At 37.9% G+C, this 20,001-nt stretch overlaps 1 protein-coding gene across 1 annotated transcript; it reads right to left on the bottom strand.

The window, feature by feature from the left end:
* Positions 1-626: 626 nt before the first annotated feature.
* LOC127813100 (uncharacterized) lies at positions 627-6,339 on the bottom strand. The gene is made up of 4 exons (XM_052353857.1): positions 5,806-6,339; positions 3,612-3,887; positions 2,822-2,959; positions 627-2,313 (listed from the first exon to the last, which is right to left on the bottom strand). Exons 1-4 carry the CDS (start codon positions 6,130-6,132, stop codon positions 760-762), a joined length of 2,295 nt encoding a protein of 764 aa, XP_052209817.1. The 5' UTR covers positions 6,133-6,339; the 3' UTR covers positions 627-759.
* Between the last annotated feature and the right edge of the window lie 13,662 nt (positions 6,340-20,001).

Genomic DNA, 20,001 nt, shown 5'->3' on the forward strand with positions numbered 1-20,001 from the left:
ATTGATAATTGCTTATGATAATACACAAAATTGGTCCGTCCTGAGACAAGATGGCTTCTTTGAAAGTCTGAAGATTTTTCGTATATATTAATGGATTCTTACAAGTTATGGAGCTCTTCTGTGGTGCCTCCGTTATTTTGTTTAAATTTTATTCTTTAGGCTAAATTTGGCTAAGAGAAAAGCCTGAAGGTGTACTTTCAACCCTATTCCTATTGGCCGCCCCCAAGGAAAAATTTTGGACGCGCGCTAGGTGCCGAGAGAGGATGGAGAATATATAAAGTACCTAACTAGCAATATTGAGGCGCATAAGATGCAGGGTATAATGGTTACAATTAAGTCTATTTCCTTGTTTATGAATTGTGGGGATAAAAAGTCCCAGGCACCCTCTATACTTTACGGTTAATTTGGAACATTTAGTTGGCCATATATTCATGGGTGTATGGCTAGGGTAGCCACTGGAATTTAGCACCATATTAACTCACAAGGCTGGATTTGGTTAGAGCCTGTTCTAAGAGGTTAGCTTGTGTTTGGTGGCTGGAGACATGCCGTACGATTGAATCAGAACAGCAGCTTGGACCAGCAAAGATTCTACGCTCGGAAGATTGTAGCTGCTTTAAACCCTCCAATAGAACTAAACACCAGGTTCATACGTTGAAAACAGATCAAGCAATTATAAGTACTTCGAGATGAAGCACTCTCTAGAAAACCTATACATACCTCCTAGTCAAAACAAATAAAAATCCATAGTTTTTTTTTTTTTCATGTATCCCTTAGCTTTTTACCAAATATGGCCTCCCTAGTCACAAGCTTTATCCCCCTCACCCACAGCTCCGCCATCTCCAACCCTCCCTCACAAACGAAATGCACTTCCTTGTTCTTCGCTGTCAACACCCGAAACAGTCCAGGCTCGTTATTATCACCCTTCCGCTGCCGGAGCCTGTTAAATATTGAACTTGGTCCGACCTCAACCTCTCGGCATGTCACATTTCTACGGCTGGACTTCCCCCACCTCAACACCCCAGTAGCCTCGATCATTTTAACTAGTTTAACGTGAGGAGCTCCTTTGCCTCCCTTGGTATGCTTCAGCACCATGGCTCCACTTAACACCAGGTTCCGAGCAAGCTCATCCAATATTACCCGTACAGCTTCATTCTGGATGCCGCCATTCTTATGTGCAAGTGAGAGTGCGGTCTCACCTTTCAGATTCTTCAAGTTGCAGCGCGCTCCACATGAAATCAAGAGCTTGCACATGCGTCCATGACCTTCCCTTGCTGCCAACATCAGTGGTGTATAACCGTCGCCATCTGGAACATTTACGTCATAATCCCTGCTCATCAACAATTTTACTGCATCCAAGTCTCCACGGCGAGCTGCACAATGTAGGGCGTAGAAGCCTCCGCTATTATGATTACCCTTTTCAAGAGCGAATTCAAGCATTACCTTCTCAAACAGGTCGCGTTTGTGATTGAACTCAGAAAGGGAAATGGCAGTCTCCCCAGATTTGTTGCACAACTTCACATCAGCCCCAGCATACACAAGCATGCGGAAGGCTTCAACATGACCCTCCATTGCAGCAACCATGACTGCAGAGAAACCTTTATCATCCTGATAATCGAGATAAGTATCTGCCCGTCCAATTAGTGCTTTCAAGGCCTGGATATCACCAGTTCGGGCTACAAATAATAATGGAGAAAAATTAGACATGTTACTCGAGTTGGGAACCTTTCCTGCCCTTACCACATCTAAAACAATTTGCTGAAAACCAAGAGCCCATCGGTTTGAGGTGGCAATTGATAATGCAGACTGACCGGCTGTATTGACCAAACCAAAATCAGCACCGGCTGCCGCCAATACTTTAAGGCACTCACCCCTCTTTAATTTTGCACATATCATTAAAGCTGTCTCACCACTGTCCGTCTTTGAGTTCACATCACAACCATAATCAATTAGGCATTGAAGTACCGTTGCAAATCCAAGACGAGCTGCCATGTGTATGGAACGGAACTCAGTTTTCTGGGTTGTTTTAACACGGGCTTCTACATGTGCACCACATCTTAGAAGCACGTTGACAGCTCCCGCATTGCCACAAAGGATGGCATGATGCAGAGGGGTTCGTCCATAGAGTGGGCTGTTGGGGGAGACTACTTTGAGAAGCATACGCAAGATGGCACCACTATGTTCGAAATATTCCACTGCACACCAGGTGATTGAATAGGGCTCTGCTAGTCCTGCACCCACCCTAAATTCTTCGCCTGAAGCCATATCCCATGACCATGCCCCTAGTTTAACTTTGATGTCTGTTCTGGCTCCAGCCTTGTTTTACCATTTTGGAGAAAAGAAAGCAATGGCGTTAGTCGTGCAAGGAGAGCAGGAAAAACAAATTAACAAAACAAGGAAAAAAAATTTTGGACTTTCCAGTGCCCGTGGTACTTAATCCACAGTATAATTCAGTGACCGAGGAGATAAGGTAAGTTTCTGTTTGAGATTCTCATGCAGTATGTCTGTACATATAATCATCATCATGCAAATTGTCCTCCAAAGGACAAATCCAGCTGTTTCACAGTTGTTACACCCCAAAAGGGGGGCCTACATGCATGCCATATATATGATAGGGAGTTAAGGATACTAGAGAAATAATTGGAAGTTCATTTTCGAAATATAACAAGACTTTTGCTTTTGAAAATACCTTTGAGCTTAATGATTAAGAAAAAGGGGATAATTTCACTTCTAATGTCGTTTCACAGCTGAGGAGCAGATAGACCTTGCACCTTTTATTGGAGAGCCCAGTAAGTTAGCACCAAAGTCAAGTTTTGAACCTTACCTGCAGCAACAGACGAACAGCGGAGGCCTGCCTGCTCACAACAGCAGCTACGAGTGCAGTACAGTCAACATTTGCATGAAGGGAAGGCCTATATGATTGAAGCAAGACTCGATCAACCGCATTTGCATCAACTCCGCACTGCCAGTGGGTAATGGATATTATATTATATCAAAATGGGATAGGAACTTAGCATGATACAAAGCATAAACAATTCCTGGATCATCTCCTATCAAACGCACGGCAGTACCTAATCTGATTTGCACCCAACAATTGGCTTCATGTAATTCTAGGAAAAAGTTTACATTCATTATTGGGAAACAAAGGATTGATTAAACTTCAGCAAACGGACAAACAGCAAAACATTTCTCTAACAAAGATTAGGGACGTAAATGAGTCCCAATTAACCCCATCTAAAGTGAAAACAAGTATAAAATTGAGGTATAAGAACAGGGTTCATTTTAAAATTGATCAAAACAAGCACTTAAATGGGGTTAATAGGGGCCCCATTTCCATCCCTAGCAAATATTACACTGAAAGTGAATATCCTACATTGTTTACAACAATTATAAAAAAAATGATGAAAAGTATGAAGTTTCAACCACTTGAAGCGGTAAGGGCAAAGGAATGGAAAGCATGACAATCTATTGATTGAAATGGATTTTAACTTTAGTGTCAGACAAATAGTTGGACAATATTTGATGCTAAACATAATTAATTAGTTGATATGTCTGTAACCAATCATGGTACGTGAACAGGAAGCCCATTTGAGTTAGTGAACAGGAAGTTTTACCTTCAGGAGAGTATCTACCACATCTGTGAACCCCCTGCAGCAGGCAGTGACAAGAGCATGCACTGCAATGTGGGGCCGAATCAGGTCCGAACCCATAAGCAGCTCCACTAGTCCAGCACGCCCGTAGTAACTTGCCTCTAACAAGGCCTCCTCACAAGCTGCCTGAGAAGCACCAGCTTTAAGTAAGATCTCCAAAATCGCAACGTGGCCCTCTCTCACTGCTGCTGTTGTTGCAAAGCCCCTGAAGAGTTTCTGGTCGACATCAGCTCCAATACTCTGTGATTTTGACAAATGCCAACACTCAGGCATTGCAAATATAATGAAAAATACTCACAGGGACACTATTAGTCATTCATTCTTATTTACCCTTAAAATCTTAATGCTGGTCAAGACGAAAAAAAAAAAAAGCAATATAGTATATTGTATTCTCTAGTACAGGCAGTTATGGCCAGTCACAGACAAAAATAGGGAACACACTGATGTGACAAATAATGGTATAAGGAACTTTCAGCAAGTTGCAAGTCTCATAAATAGGAAGATGGGGATGGGGAGTGCATCATGTTAGAGAGCCAACATGGAATCCTTCAAGTTCTGTTCAATGTTCATAGACAACTCAAAATGGGCCTGGCTGGCCGAACATGAAAATAAAATACCTTATCCAATAGATAACATTTCATTCATTCTTCCTTCACTTTCATGTTCAATGCTTCACGGCACATGTCCAGACCACAAAATGAAGGGAAATCATTTATGTTTTTTCCCGGGAATAAACCAAGTGAAAATTACACTTTTTACAACTGTGACGTGTTTTCACTATGAAAATAGCTCTAGCCTTCTTGATTATAAAGGAAGTATGATTAAAAGGTTTCACCTGTAAATGAGCATTACAAGTACGGATAGGTGAAACGTTAACAATGAAACCAACAAATGACTCCACTAAACATTACATCCACAAAACAGGTCTCTCTGTACACATCAATTTTACCTTTTAAGCCAAAGATCATCACTACCTAATCTGCGCAAAACAAAATATATGTTATAATTGGTTTGAACATCTAATGCATAACAAAGCCCCAGGTATCATCCAAGTTTGCTAGGAGTAGAATGTTGTCAACATGAGGACATCGTCTTCTCAGCAGTAAATTCCCACACAACTTTGGGTATCGATTTGGATTTTTTGATTAATATGATATATAACTAAAACAAAATAAAGCACAATTTATTGAATAAAATTAATTTCAATCTGGATACCAAAAATTCTTCTCTAATCAAAAGCAGAAGAGCGTTTTTTTATAGGAAATTATTATTAAATATTCAATGGGGACCTCGGTATCGGAAAGCAGTCAAATTATGCCGAAGAATTAAACCAATAAAGAGCCTTAATTTTGAACAAAAAGCCTGCTGTACGTGAGACCAGACCATTATCCTTTGAAAGCTTTCAAGGTTCTCATTCTCCTAAAGCAATCTATTTAAATAAGTCCATTAATCAAACAATATTCCATTACCAGTAATTTCATAAGTTAAACAAGTAAATAGAAATAAATGATAGATTCCAAAAGTCAAAATGTATAAAAGTCTAGGAGTAAAAGGAAATACTAAAATCAAAGGTCTTCTCAAATATTAGAAATTGGCAATAGCAGATGGAGATTCAACTGCAATTAAGAAGAAAATAAGTTTCTGCTCCACTATTTCTGCATACAATGCAGATAAGCCAAAATTCAAATGAAATTGCTAAAGGAAAAGGAAAACTTGAGCAAGTAGCACATAACCACAGCACAAAATTCAGCAAGTCAATGTTGAAAGGTTCTCTTCAAGAAAAGCAAATAACAAAAGCCATTGATAGGCGATCGCATAGATATCCGGAAATTCTTAGTTAATTAAGTATATTAAGATATAATGACCAAGAGATCTAAAGAAAATTCAAATATTAATCGATTTATATTGTAAAAATACCAAATCGAGGGCACTTCGTTTCAAATTTTGAAAAGTAGCTAACAAACAAAGGATGGCTAAAACGAAGAAAATCGCATTCCACGGGGCAAATACTGCGACGAGGGGCAGAAAGAGATTCTCCGGCTAAAAATGAAAAACAATCCAGAAACAAACTTGTAAAGAAAGACGATGAATACTTGCAAATTTGAGCCACATTAACCGGATAGATAGGATCCAGAAAAATCCAAGCGCAGTCACATACCAGTAATTTCCTGACGAGCGTCACATTTCCGGCATGAACGGCGAGGAACAACGGCGTGACATCCGTCTTGAACTCTTCATACTCAAAGCGAACTTCATGCGCCGATTCGTCACGACAGACGACCTCCGCCTTCCGCAACTTCAAGGACACAGCGCCGACGAAGTTCACATCGAGGAACGGACTGTCGATGCACTCGAGAGCCGATTTCAGATCGTTGCAATGCGAAGCCTCGAGGAGGCGCTGCGAGACCTCCGCTTCGTAGTCCACCGGAACCACCTGCTTCCCAGCGAGAAAACCGCCGCCGCCTGAGTTCCCGAACACCGTCATTTCCGGCGGACCGAGTGGTGGTTGCAAGTAGTCACTGCCTCAGCACCCTCACCACCAGTCACCTCTCCTCTCTCTGTATAATGTATACTACCTAATATACTTTCTCTCAGAGCGTGCGCTTTGTATAATAGCTATAAATGGTGTCTCTCTCTCTCTCTCTCTCACTCTCCAGGGTCTCGAGACTCGAGATGGGCGAAACTCGAAAGACGTGAGCGCCAGAGACAAGGGGGATGGAAGGTGCCTGGGGGGCATTTTATTGGTCCGTGGTTTAATTTTTACCGCGGTCAAAAACAAACTAGACCACTTTTTGACCATGGTTAACTGGTTACTTGAGTTGACCACCCGCAGCGTGCGTGAGCCGGTGAGCGTGAGTCTCACTCTATTTTGACCTGCAAATGCTAAACGGCCCAAGACTATAAATTAGACCCAAATTCCACGCATTGTTTATAATAAATTAATTAATAGATACCTGTTAATTTATGATAATATTAGGATAATATTTAAACACAATAATTTATTTTTTAATAAAATTATTCATACTTTAAAAATAAAAAATAATTAGTTCACCTTGTTATATGTTAGATATAACAGTATATCTTTTCACACTATCAATAACATAATATAATGAGTTAATGATATATCTACTAATTAAGTTAATTATTAGATCACGTTAAGTTATGAATAAAGTTTGTGAGACTATGTTATAAACTTTGACATTTCCTATTTTGGTGTATGGCCATGATGGGGCCTCCTGTTGTGGATGTAGAGACATGTCTTTGGGATGTCTTATTATTTGTGTTTTCATGCCTTATAGCTTGAAGGGATGGAGTTGGTTTGAAAATGTTATTTAAATACAGAAAAGTTATATTTTTTATGTGACCCTTTGCTTAATTTGCACAAGACTTACCTATTATATGTTATTACATTAATATTAATATTAATGTGTTGTGAGTAATTTGCATATGCACTATTAGAATGCACGCTGCATAGCCCAACGCTGGGTAAAAAGGAGATTCCTGTAAGAAACGACATGTAGGTATGGAGATTGGAGACTGGCAGAATCTTAGCAGAAGACCAAAGCATTGATTGTAAACAAGAGGGGGTCGTTGAATTGTGGCAGAGAGATACGTAGTAGCAGTAGCAGAATTGTTTTACTTGCTTTTGTTTCATCGCATCTTTCCGTGGACCGTGAAGGGCGGAGTCTAGGATAGGCCGGCCCCCCCCTCTCTCTTCAATAGCAGTGCTGGAGAAGCAACAACCAAACCCCCCTCCTCAAACCTCCTGCGACTTTACTTTACTTTTTCCTTTTTAACTCTCTAATATGACCGACACTACACTTAACTCGTCGCAATCTCACATTATGCTTCTCTCTCATTAGCATGATCGTGCGGCTAACACAGCGGCTTCTATTCTCGTACCCCGTTACCCGTGGTGCATAATTAATTTGGAAGTGGAGATATTTTTGGCATGCGGATGGGCGCATGGCATGACGTCCTCCTGCCGTGCCGACTGGAAGGAGGGGGAAAGCGTAACAAGGGCGCAACTGCGGGGATGTGCATTGGGCTGGTCGCAGGAGAGAGCTTCCACCTGGCGGATCCGCATTCGACCCAAAATCTACCGAGTCTAGTTAATGCCGCCACGGTGAGATATCGATAGGGCACGTGCTCGTAGGTAGACTGCACTTCTTGGGTTGACTGGCTGGCCGTGGTCCAAGCAACTTGAACGGCGGCCTAATTGCCGGGGCGGCAGCAGTTTACACGTCGTGTCAGCTCGCTAGCTGACTTTGAGACTGAAAAACAAGAGGTGAATATAATATTAAAAAAATGATTTTCATAAAAAAGGGCGTGGATGGGAGAAAACAATTAGAACGAACGCTGCAGATACCGATAAGAAGAGGGATTCTTTGAACACGTGGCTCCCATACCTAATCCTGGAGGTGGAGGATTTTGCTTGCTTCAACACAAAGAGAGCATGCTGCTTCTGCCGACCGGAACTGTAACAGATCGGGAGGAGCAAAGAAGGGTAAAGGGGGAGAGGCAGTAGGCAGGGGCCGACACAATACGCAAGGTTAGGAGGTTAAAATTTTAATATTAAGATAATTATATTTTGTGTAATTTCTTCCTTAAGACAGAAGTTTAAATCTTATTTTTTTATTTTTAATATATATTAAAAAATTCAAAAGTTTAAAAAGGCCATGGCCGTGGTTGTGGGGCGGCCTAAGTTTGCAAGAGATGCTGGACCCAACAACAAAACCATGCCTAGCGTCGGCGAGAATCCTAGTACAACATCAAATATGGTCCCCCACGGTCCACCCAAGATCACTAGTTTTGCTAGACAACGAGATTTTGAATATGAAAATTTGAATATGAAAATCGAATTCGTGCTTCCCAGAAATTTTAAATTCGCATTGAAATATATAATGAGGATCACAGAGCACATAAAGTATTGTCTTGGTACAATTAATTCTATTGTTTTGAGAACGAACTTAGAATCCAAAAATTTTAAATTAAATTGGCCAAAACGAAGGCCCCATTTGGGCTTCACAACACCTCCAAATGTGGGGCGTTGAGGTTGTTTAACCCAGTCTCACCATTTGTGTTGGTTTTATCTCAAATATAACAATGCATTTTAAGGCCAGACCGCCCTGGGAATGTAATTTGCAAGACATCGGCGGCGGCGGCGGGGGGTGCCGGCAGAGAACTGTAGTGGAGACGTGCGCGCTTTTGCTTCGCTTTTAGCATAGTGGCGACACAATACTGCAATTAAATACGTCCCGATCCTTCCACTTTTTTCATGATTTGGGAATCATGGGGACCTCCGTCCATCATTGCCTCGATTTACTTCCTTAACACGAAAGAAATGAGTAAGGAGCCATGGCTGGGCCGGCTTCAAAGGGTTGGCACTTGGCAGGCTAGCTAACAACCAAGTTTGTAACGCTTAATTTTCCCGCTGATTATTATTTCTTATAGTTCAGATCAGATAAAAATATAAAATGATGCTTGCTTGGGTTACCCAACTTCCAATCCCAAGCAACTTGATTTCAAAATGGGGTGGGTTAGAAACAATATCTCTGTTCCCCTAACAATAATTTTACGTGTAATAATTGTATGACGTATGCGCCACTTTAGTGTCAAAATGGGGGTATTGTTTGTGTAGCTCAATGGGTTACGAATTTAGTGACAGATAGCAGTTTGTGATTGATTTAGACAAAATATTAATAACTTACTAAATTCAATAAGCTTTAGGAAGCTTTATGAGTTTTTAAACTTTTTGATAAGTAATGTATTTACTTTATGAAAAATTATAAAAATATCTTTTCTTAAAACTCTTAGAAGTGGCATATGTTCTTAAAATTTTAAATTTAAATTTAAGCCAGGCAACTGGATAGATTCTAGATATATATTAAAATTTAACTTTAAAAATATACCAAATTCAATTAAAAATCCTAATGCAAGTGACTAAATTCACTCCAACTTGAACTCAAATCTCCATTATCTATTGTTAAGACTGACTTATGGGCCGAGATTTAATTTTTTATATGACACGATCATGACTTTTTATTGAATTTATAATATGATTGTATAAAGACATAAATTTTAAGAGATATATATTATTTATTACATAATATTTTTCTATTTCTCATTTAATACCGAAACTAATTTTATTGTTGAAGATTATATTAGGAGACAATTACATATGAAATAGATTTTAGCTAAATTCAAATTCAAAACTAAAAGAGAGTTACTAAATACACTCAAATTGAGACAGCCCAATAATTATCCGCTCTAATCCTAATCACTTTTTCCCATCAAAATAAGGTCCAAGAGGCCAATCACCTTTTTGTGGCCAAATCTCTTTTTTTTCTTTTCAAATTTAAATATATCATTTACAAAATCAATAGATCATTAATTTATTTTTATCTTGAAACTCGAAATATCGCATATTAACGAAGACCACCCATATGAATATAAGGTAGTTTCAAACGTGGCGTGTGGTTGGGTTGGGTGTGTCAATGGAAACAAGTAGGCCATCAAACTTGAAGAAAAGCGGGAGGTGATGATTTGCTGTGTCCCTTACCAAAGGACACCCAGAATTTTCTTAATATAGTTGGAATTGGGGGGGCCTAATGCCGCTATTGCAATTCAAGTTGGGGGTGAGTGCGTGGCGTCATGATTACGCGGGGGATCGCATCTCAATCGATTCGGGGCCCCTCTTTCTGTCCTTTTATTTCTATTATTATTATTGAGGAATGGGGCGGAGGGGATGACCCATCAGAATTTTCGAAATACTGTTTCCTTTACCTTTTATTATTAACTATGAGTAACGGTTAATAAATTAAAAGAAAAATTTTGAAGTTGTAAAGTGGACCCAATAATAAGTAAATGATGATGGATCGACGATGATGAATTTCAATCTGGCAGTTGGAATGATCAGACTTCAGTTGACAAATGGCAGGAGAAAATCAATGCGGCTTAGCCATTTCTTTGAAAAATGGAATCCCCAAGTCTACTAACGCGGTTCAACTTGACGACTTCAAGTCTTCTATTGGAATTGGGTGGGAATGGGATGAATATATTGGCCTAACAAAGGGTGTTTCAGGGGTTTAGATTTTGTTTCTTCAGGGGTGATTGGACGAATAATTTGAGACAACGGTGATGTACACGACAAGAGTAGAGGTACTTATAGGTGTTCTGATACTTAAGTAAGAAAGAGTTCAAGGTGATAAAATTTCTGTTAAATTAAAAAAAACATACCTAGACTAGTGGTTAGCTTACTTATTAAATAGAAAAATAAAGAGCCCCTTACGTGTTGTCGGCCATTCTACCAAGATAAAGAGTTGCGGATCTTGGTACAATTAAGGCCTATTGTGGGCGCAAGGATCTTGGTATGGCGTTGATGGGATCAGAATGTTGTTGGGTTGGAGTTGGATCGAGATCGGTCCCAATACCGAGCTATAGGCTTACCGTTGGGCCAGACTTGATAGAATTAGTACGGTCCACAACCCCTTAGATTGGATGTTCGCAGGGGCGTGCATTCGAGCTCGAGATGCCTAGTCGAGATGGTGATACTACTCTGAACGTTCTGGTGTGCCTTAGGCTCGGGCCGAGCCAAGTTGGATGTTCATAGGGGCAAGCATTCGAGCTCGAGATGCTTAGCCAAGATGGTGATAATGCTCTAAACGTTCCGATGTGCCTTAGGCTCAAGCTAAGCTTAATGGCTTTGGGGGTCACTTTCAAATTTTTGACAAATGGCCCGCATAGTCCTAAAATTCGAAATGCTACAGGTGGCGCGATTATAGCGATCAATTGGTGATGCTTGAATCCTATTCATCAGATGCACTGTACGTCGTTGATTTATTCTCACAGATGGTCCTAAATCACGGTTGTTGAGCGATATCAATATAAAGGTTTCTTTTCTAGCTTTCCTGCCTCATTTTTCGCACTTGCTTCTGATTTTCAAACTTTGGTTCTCTGAGAGCTTCTACGCCTTCCTGTCTCCGATTGCTCGTGTGCTTTTGGCTTGGGTCAAGTTCCCTTTTCACTTATGTCCTATAGATTTCACTTGCTTCACAAGTAACTCCTCAAATCTAATTCTTTTGATTCTTTTCCCTTTCATTCTTTCTGTTGTTATTGTTTGCCAGTTACTGAGCATTATGGCGAGTTCGAAGAGTGAATATGGGGAAAGGAATGATTTTGTGATTTTCGTAAGAGAGCTCATGGCAAGGAATTCGACACCTATGCAGAGGGCTAGCCGTCAGTTTTGCTGGTTGAGCTTAAGGGAGTGATTCAAAGCATAGATCGGCACATTCAAAGCATAGTTTGAAGTAGGCATAAGGTATCAACTTATGATAGTTATGTTTTTTCTGGTTCCTCTGGGGATAGTGTAGGTGTTGTATCCATGGTTGGGTCACCTTCAAGTCCATCTTTTAGTGTGTGTGGCAATTATAACTGGGTGAGTGAGGACATAGAGAAGATTGCCTTGATATACGACTCCTCAAGCAATGTTGTCGTGCTAAGATCATGGATCTCCTTGTCAGCGACTAAGGATGAAAGTTTGTTTGAGTGCTGATCATGTGGGGAAGATGAGTGAGTCTTTATGGTCGCGGACTCGGGGTCGATCTTTATGTACGAGACGTTTGTCACGTGTCTTTGTCTTCGACTCCCGTTTTCCGACTTCTAATGCTCGGTGTAAGCGATGTTGAACGTCACCCTGACTTAACAACACCCAAATAGTTGGGCCTTCATGAATGCCTTTAAAGTGCTGCCGAACTTCTTAAGTTGGGGAACAAGTACAGAGGTCTTCTTCTCTTTCTTCTAGTCAAAGGAAGTCAGCAAAGAGCAGTTGGGTCCCTTTGAGTGCGCTTCCGAGAAGAAAATTGCTAAAGGCCTTTAACAACTCTTACAAGAATTTCAAGGTCGACTACTTTAAAGTGGCTTCTTGGGAGGACGAGCTCGCCTTTTTCTTGGACAAGAACGTGACCGTCAAATTCCCATTGTGTTGGAGCAAGGAGCCGATCTCCATCATGGGAGTGGAATACTAGAGCTTAAGCCCGAAAGACTAGCTGATGGTGGATCACCTCAGGGATTGCCCGATGTTGGAGAGTTCAGTTCTTATTAAGTACAAGAATGACCGAGAGGGCTTAGCTGCATATATGGGTCAATTTTTACCCCGCCTTATTTTCCCGGCTATCATTTTGTGTTACTCATGCTACTTACTTTTTGTTTTAGGCGAGATGACCCCCAAAATGACAGCTAAGGAGGTGAGGCAGCGCGCACCTCAGATGAGGGGTGCTAAGCTGAGAATCGAGTCGGCCCATAAAGCAGCCGAAAAGGTCCCTACCTTGGAGAGGGGTGCCTAATCGTCCAAGGCCCTTGCGTCAATTCTTGAGTTGGCTTCGCAACCAACTCCAGCTAAAGCCTTAGTCCCCCGACAGGCCGAGGAGCAAACTGATGCCATTATCAAAATATTGTCGAAGGGTAAACATAAATATTTTCATAAAATTAAAAATTATTACAAAATATTAATAAATAACAAATATTTTTTAAAAAATAAAAACAAATACAAGTGGTGGTCGACAATTACCATTGCTAATTCTAGCCACCACAAGCGGGTGATAGTAAGGCTGGCCTAGAGCCGGAACCCGATAACCATCTAGTAGAGTTTTCAGATCTAAAACCCCTTTGATAATTGGAGGGTTTTTAAATCTAGAAACCTTAGTGATGATACGGAGAGAGAGAATTGAAGTCTTTTGTTTTTGACTGGTGGTGCATAGTAGCATGGCTTTTTTCTTTCTTCAGTTAGCACAGTACTGCAATGGTAAATTTGGTGAGACTTAGCAAATACAAATGATGGAAAGAGAAAGAGGAGACGGGCCGCCAACTGGCACGCAGAGATTCAAGAAGACAAAAGAAGGTTTGGATTTACAAAGGAGATGATGAACCTAATTGAAGATTGTTGATGATGAAGGGAACGAGAGGGAGAAGAAGAGTGTGAGACAACAAAGTGAAGGCTTCACCCTGAAGTCATGTGGGATGGATCCGGAGAATTAGTTGGGTCCATTGGCCCAATTTAGATCCGAATTGTTTAAACTCAAGTCAACCCAATATGAACCAAATAAATTTGGTATTGAAAAAGAACAAGTTTCAAGAGTTTGGACCAGTCCAAATCTAAACCACAACCAACTCATTGATTGGACTAGTGGAGAAGGGTTTCATAATTTTCTATTAATGTTGTGAATTAAGGTCAAACCCCATCGGAATCACACTTTGTGGGAGAAGTTGAGGAGGAGGCGGAGGAAGAGACCCATGTTACGAGGGGGCTAAATTAAATAGGGTCACATGAAGGATCTGAATCTGGATCTGGATCCCCTTGTTATTATCATCATTTAATAAAGAAATAAAGTTCCTCCTCCGTCCTCCCGCCCAAGCCAACTACACGACAAAAATTAAAATTCACGTATACAACAAAATATATGCTTTTTTTTTTTTAAAAAAAAATACACCACCAGTCATAAAATTACTGTCTTAATCTTAAGCTCCTTTTAAGATTTTTTTTTTTATTTTTATTTTTTTTATGGACAGTGTGGGATTAATGGTTAAATTAACATTGAGATGGAAGACGAAATCTTTTTTACGCATTAGATTAATTTTTTAGGCTAAATACATAAAAAAAATCTTAAAATTATTAAAAAAATATAATTTTTAGTCTCTCAACTAAAATTTTGACATATTCTTTTCTCTAACCATTTATTTTTGTTCCCTTTGGTCATTTAGTTAATTGAGAATTAATGGTTGAATTAATTGTAATAAGTAAAATAAAATCTCAATAACACTTGAGATTAATTTTGACAAATTCTTTTTTTCTTTACCACTATCTACATAATTATTGTCAAATTCATGAGTCAACTCGTATGAGTTTACCATTCATGTAATTTTAAACGAGTCAATTTGCTTATAAACTCGAATTTTCATAGAATCGAAGTTAATTCCTATTCAATACTATAAACTTGGTAAATTTTAAAATTTACATTATATATAAATTAATATTTAAAATTTTTATTATGAATGAATGATGATAATGATGGACTTAATATTTAGAAATTTTATATTATTTAATATTTTTAAAATAAATAGATAAAATTATTTTAAAATAATTATATACATGTATTTTATTCATAAAAAATAAGGTTATAAATTGTAATAATTATGTTCTTAAGTAATATTAATTATTTTTTTATAAAATTATGTTATTCTAAATATATATTTACATACGTTAAATGGTATTTTTAATTATCTCTAAATTTTATAATTTTACAATCCAAATTTACGATTTGACTTTATAAACTATTTTTTTATTTCACTTAAAATTTTGATTTTAACAACCTTTATCTACATTCTCAATTTTGTCAATATATTATGTACAATAACGGATTAGTTTCTTCAAGAAATTAAATTTTGTATAACTATCAAATTTGTCTTACAATTTTATAAAATAAAAAAATTATCAAAATGAATCTAATGCGTTATAGAGGTTCAGTCTTATTTATCATAGTTAATTGAATTGTTAACTCTCAATTAATTGAAAGATTAAAGAGAATGAAAATAAATAATTAAAATATAAAATATGCTAAAATTTTAGTTGAGGAAGATTATATATTTTAATAGTATAGAGATATATTATATAATTAGTTTAAAAAAATTAATTTAATGTATAATAAAAATTTTACTTTATATGTCACCTTCGTTAATTATTAATTAATTAAAATATTTATAAAAAATATAATTAAAAAATTAAATATAAAAAATTTTAATTAAAAACTAAATGTCACATCGTTTAATAATCCAAAAATCCCGCATGTATTTGGCGTTTTTCTAATAAATATTATATATATATATATATCTAGAGAGAGAGGGCGGGGAGAGGGGTTTGAGTATTTTGAATTCTGAATTTTCAAATGTCTGGTTTTAGTCGGGAAAACTCAAAACAGCCAGTCGCGGCCTTGTAGATCCAACGATGGCAATGGCGAAACTCAGGTGGCGTGCGTGGCAGACAGCTGCTGCAACCCTGACCCTTCACCTTCCCGTTCCCCGGCGCTCGGCGGCGGCGACAATGTGAGACGGCAATGGTGGCGGATCCCCGGGACGCCTCCTTTGCCGGCTCAAGATCCGGCTTCGACCACTTGAGGCCGAGAAGGCAGGCTGCCAAGGCAGCAAGCCGCAGATGCCGACTCTTTAACTTCCTAGCGTTCGACTGCGACGGGACAAGGTGGCGGCGACAACGGAGGCGGAACCCGGGGAAGACTCTTCTTCCAGTTCCTGGCGCTCAACGGCGACGGGACAAGGCAGCCTACAGATCGGGCGGCGAATTGACAGCTATGGTGGTCGCCCTCGAACGCCAGAATCGGAAACGGCGGGTGGCTGTGGCTGCTGCCCCCTCTGTTACATATGGAAGAAGAAGAAGATGACGAAGACGAAGAAGGGGTTCCTCTTCTAGACTGGGCTCCTGTTTCTGTTTTTTTTATTCTTCTACTTTGGGCCGGTCTTTTCTATCTGGGCTGGGTTAAACCCAAGCTTATTTTTGGGTTTATTTTATTTTTTGGGTCAGACCCTTTCTAGATTAAAAAATTTTTAAAAGGATTTGGAGCAAAATTTTATTTTTTCAGCTTGGTTGGGTTCAATTAATTCCTACTTGTCATCAAATCTCTTCCTAACTTTTGGGATCAATTGAAGCTCATGTTGACACATGACGAGAACATTAAAGCGTTTGAAGGCGCCTTTTGACACCTTAAGCTTGAAACTTAGCACGTAGAAGATGATAATATTTCTCTCGCAAAGTCAAAATCACATAATACATTTGGCCTAAGCAAAAATAATTTGAGAAAAAAAGTCCTCAAAAATAAGGAAAATGACTTGCTCACAAGAAGGATAAAACCATGAAGCACCATAGGGGAAGCGTGGTAAAGGCAAAAGGAAAGCAAGGAACGCTTACTGTAATTGTGACAAATTGAGAATTTTTGCTCGTGACTATATTGAAATGAATAAATAAAAATACCTTTTAACTTTATTTCTTGTACATTTAATTATGTTTATATAAATGTGTTTGAAGTTCATTCTCTCATTAGTTGAATTATAGACACAAGAACAACGAGCCACGTAGTAAGAGATTGTGGAGGGCATGTGGACCATCGTAGACTTTTGAAGGGACAAAGAACATATATGGGAAATAACACCAACAAGGAGGTGTTAGGAATTGGTACCTACTAGCTAAAGTTGTGAGATGGTCACACATTAGATTTTCATGATATTCTTTTTCTCTCCAAGAATTAGGCAAAATTTGCTTTCAATAGTTGTTTTACTTAAATTAGGTTATAGGTTTAACTTGTCTTGGATTCCATTAAAATTTTTCATGAGACATCTTTTATGAGCATTGTTTATTTCTGATGGCTTGATTATGTTGGATATTAAAGATGCTTATTTTAATTTTAATGTTTCTTATTTGACTTCGCATGATAATATTGTGAGTAAATGTCTCAAATGACATGTTAGATTGAGTCGTGCAAGATCGCATGAAAAGCTTAGTTAGAGAAGGTTTATTAGTCTTACTCGTTAAAAGTGGAATTGTCCACGTGTAAATCTTTTCTAATGGTAAGTCAATCAAGAAGCCCTTTGAAAGGGCACAAAGAGCATTCACATATGTTGATCTATGAATGTTTAGGGATAGAATGATAGTTTATATTTCATCATTTTTTTTTTATCAATGATTATATACGCTATGGAATGATTTGCTTGATCTCCCAAAAATTCGAAGCATTGCATTGCTTTAGATGATTTTTAAGTTTGATTGAGAATCAATTGAACTTGAGAGTAAAAGTTCTCTAAACTAACTCTGTGTTCGAACATTTATCACATCAATTAAAGATATTTGTGATAAAAAAGGAGTAGTAAGTTATTTAACTATGCCAATGATGGTGTAAGAAAATCTCCCAAAATCTTATTAGGGTGATGTGCTAATTAATTTGTGTTGGCGGGTCGTAATCGTGTCGTGTCGAGACACACGTATAACACGCGTCAGGCTAACTCGAACACGACCCGTTTAATAATCGTGTCAAATTTCTTAAACCCGAACACGACACGTTTATTAAACGTGTAACACGACACGACCCATTTAATCCGTTTAACTAAACATGTCGTGTTGTGTCATGTCACCTGTTAACCTATTTAACCCGTTTAATTTAAATGGGTCGTGTTGTGTCACCTGTTAAACGTGTTATTTAGTTTTAAACGTATTATTTCGTGTATAATCGTGTTAACGTGTTCAGATCAACCCACTAACCATTTTAATTAAATGTGTCATTTCGTATATAATCGTGTTAACGTGTTCGGGTCAACCCGTTAACACGTTTAATTAAACGTGTCATTTCGTGTCTAAACGGCTTAGACGGGTTAACCCGTCTAAGACACGAAAATAATCGTGTCATAAACAGGTTGACCCGTTTATGACCCGAACCCGATTAACCCTAACCCTAACACTAACCCGCTTAACTCCGTGTCGTGTCCAAAATTGCCAACTCTATTGCTAATAACTGCAATCTACATTCTTAATTGAGTGCCACTCCTTATGAATTGTGGATTGAGAATCAATTTATAACATTTGCATCCCTTGGGTTCAACATCATATGCCCATAATTCTTCCTATAAATATGGAAAATTAGACCCTATAATGAATAAATGTATCCTTGTTTGCTATTCTAAAATGTCAAAGTGTGTATTTATTGGTGAACATGCTGGTTGAGGACTAATTGAGATATACTCTAGAAATGTGGATTTCATTGAGGATAATTTTCCTAGCGAAGGTGAAATAAATAAGGGTTAATTTGAATTCTATGAGATAGATAAACCTCTAATGTGCCCACCAAATCCACTTTGGGAAAAAATAGAGAATTCCTTAATCTTAATTTACCCACATTCGATTGTGGGAGCGACTTTACTCAAAGTGAGAATGTGTTACAGACTAAGAGTGTATTAGATAATAAGCACTAGATCAGGAAACACACAAAAGGTTTAGATGGTTTTACTGTACATAGAAGTGCATGTGGTCTTGTACTTTGTAGTCTTAAGATTGAGGGAAAAAGACTAATATGTACATCAATGGATGATGAAAATCCTAAGAACATTCTACCAAGCTACTTTCCAATGATCGGATGATTGTAGTGAAGGATGAAATAGAGACTATGAGCAAAAATCAAGTTTGGGACTTGGTCTCTTGCCAAATAGAAAAAGCATTTCAAGATCAAAAGAAAGGCAAATGGATAGATAGATAAATATAAGGTTTGTCTGGTAACAAAAGGCTATACTCAAGTTTAGGATGTAGATTATGAGAAAATGTTTTCACTTGCTGTTAGGTTTGCCTTACTTTGATTAATATTAGTTGTTGTGGTTAGACAAACATATTGATGAATTCATTTACATTCTTTTTATCCTTTATAATGTTGTAATTCATTTAAACTAACTCATATTACTTAGGAGACACAAAATTGAGTATAATCTGTACCAAGAAGTACTCATCCATATTCATTCTCAGAGTCTTTAATTTTGATGCTAAGGTCGTCATCTCAAGATCATGCTTATGCATGGTACAAGAATTATCATATTTTGTGATTGTCAAAATACTCATTAATGTACTAGCAAAAGATTTATTAGTAGTTTAAAAACGTTCTTTCACAAATTTCATAAATTCCCTAGCATCATCAGTCTTAGAAAAAGTTGTCTTTAAATTGTTTGCAATTGTTATATACATAAACATCAAGTTCGATTTGTTCAATATTTCCTACCCTTTATAGAAAGACCTTTGATCATTGATTATTCATAGTAATACTAGTGAGTTTCTCTGTTCAGATTTCCAAATCAAGATCTAAAACACCTAAGTAAAATTGAATTTGTTCACTCCAATCAAAGAAATTCAATCCATTAAATAGAGGAACAGACGAAACATGTAAATGCATTAAAGCAGGTATAGATATTGCAAATAAAATTAAAATACTCATACATTAATACTTTTAAAGATAAAATTTCATATAAGTTTAGATTCAAATATATAACATAAATAAGTGTATAGTACATCAAAGTTCTTATTTGGACGATACTAAAATGTACAAAATAAAATAATCATTGCCAATTATATATGCACCAATTAGATCTATTTTTGCTACCTTTGGATATGCAAAGTAAGACTAATGGAACATACAAATCATCACATTTATATTTGTCAATTATAAGAACATATAATTAACTTTTGGGCTAATCTCGAATTATCTTATAATGCAAATTTTAATTTATTCATAAACAAATATTATGCATAATCTTAATGTCA

Source organism: Diospyros lotus, chromosome 11 (assembly GCF_014633365.1).
Source record: "Diospyros lotus cultivar Yz01 chromosome 11, ASM1463336v1, whole genome shotgun sequence".
Taxonomy (NCBI): domain Eukaryota; kingdom Viridiplantae; phylum Streptophyta; class Magnoliopsida; order Ericales; family Ebenaceae; genus Diospyros; species Diospyros lotus.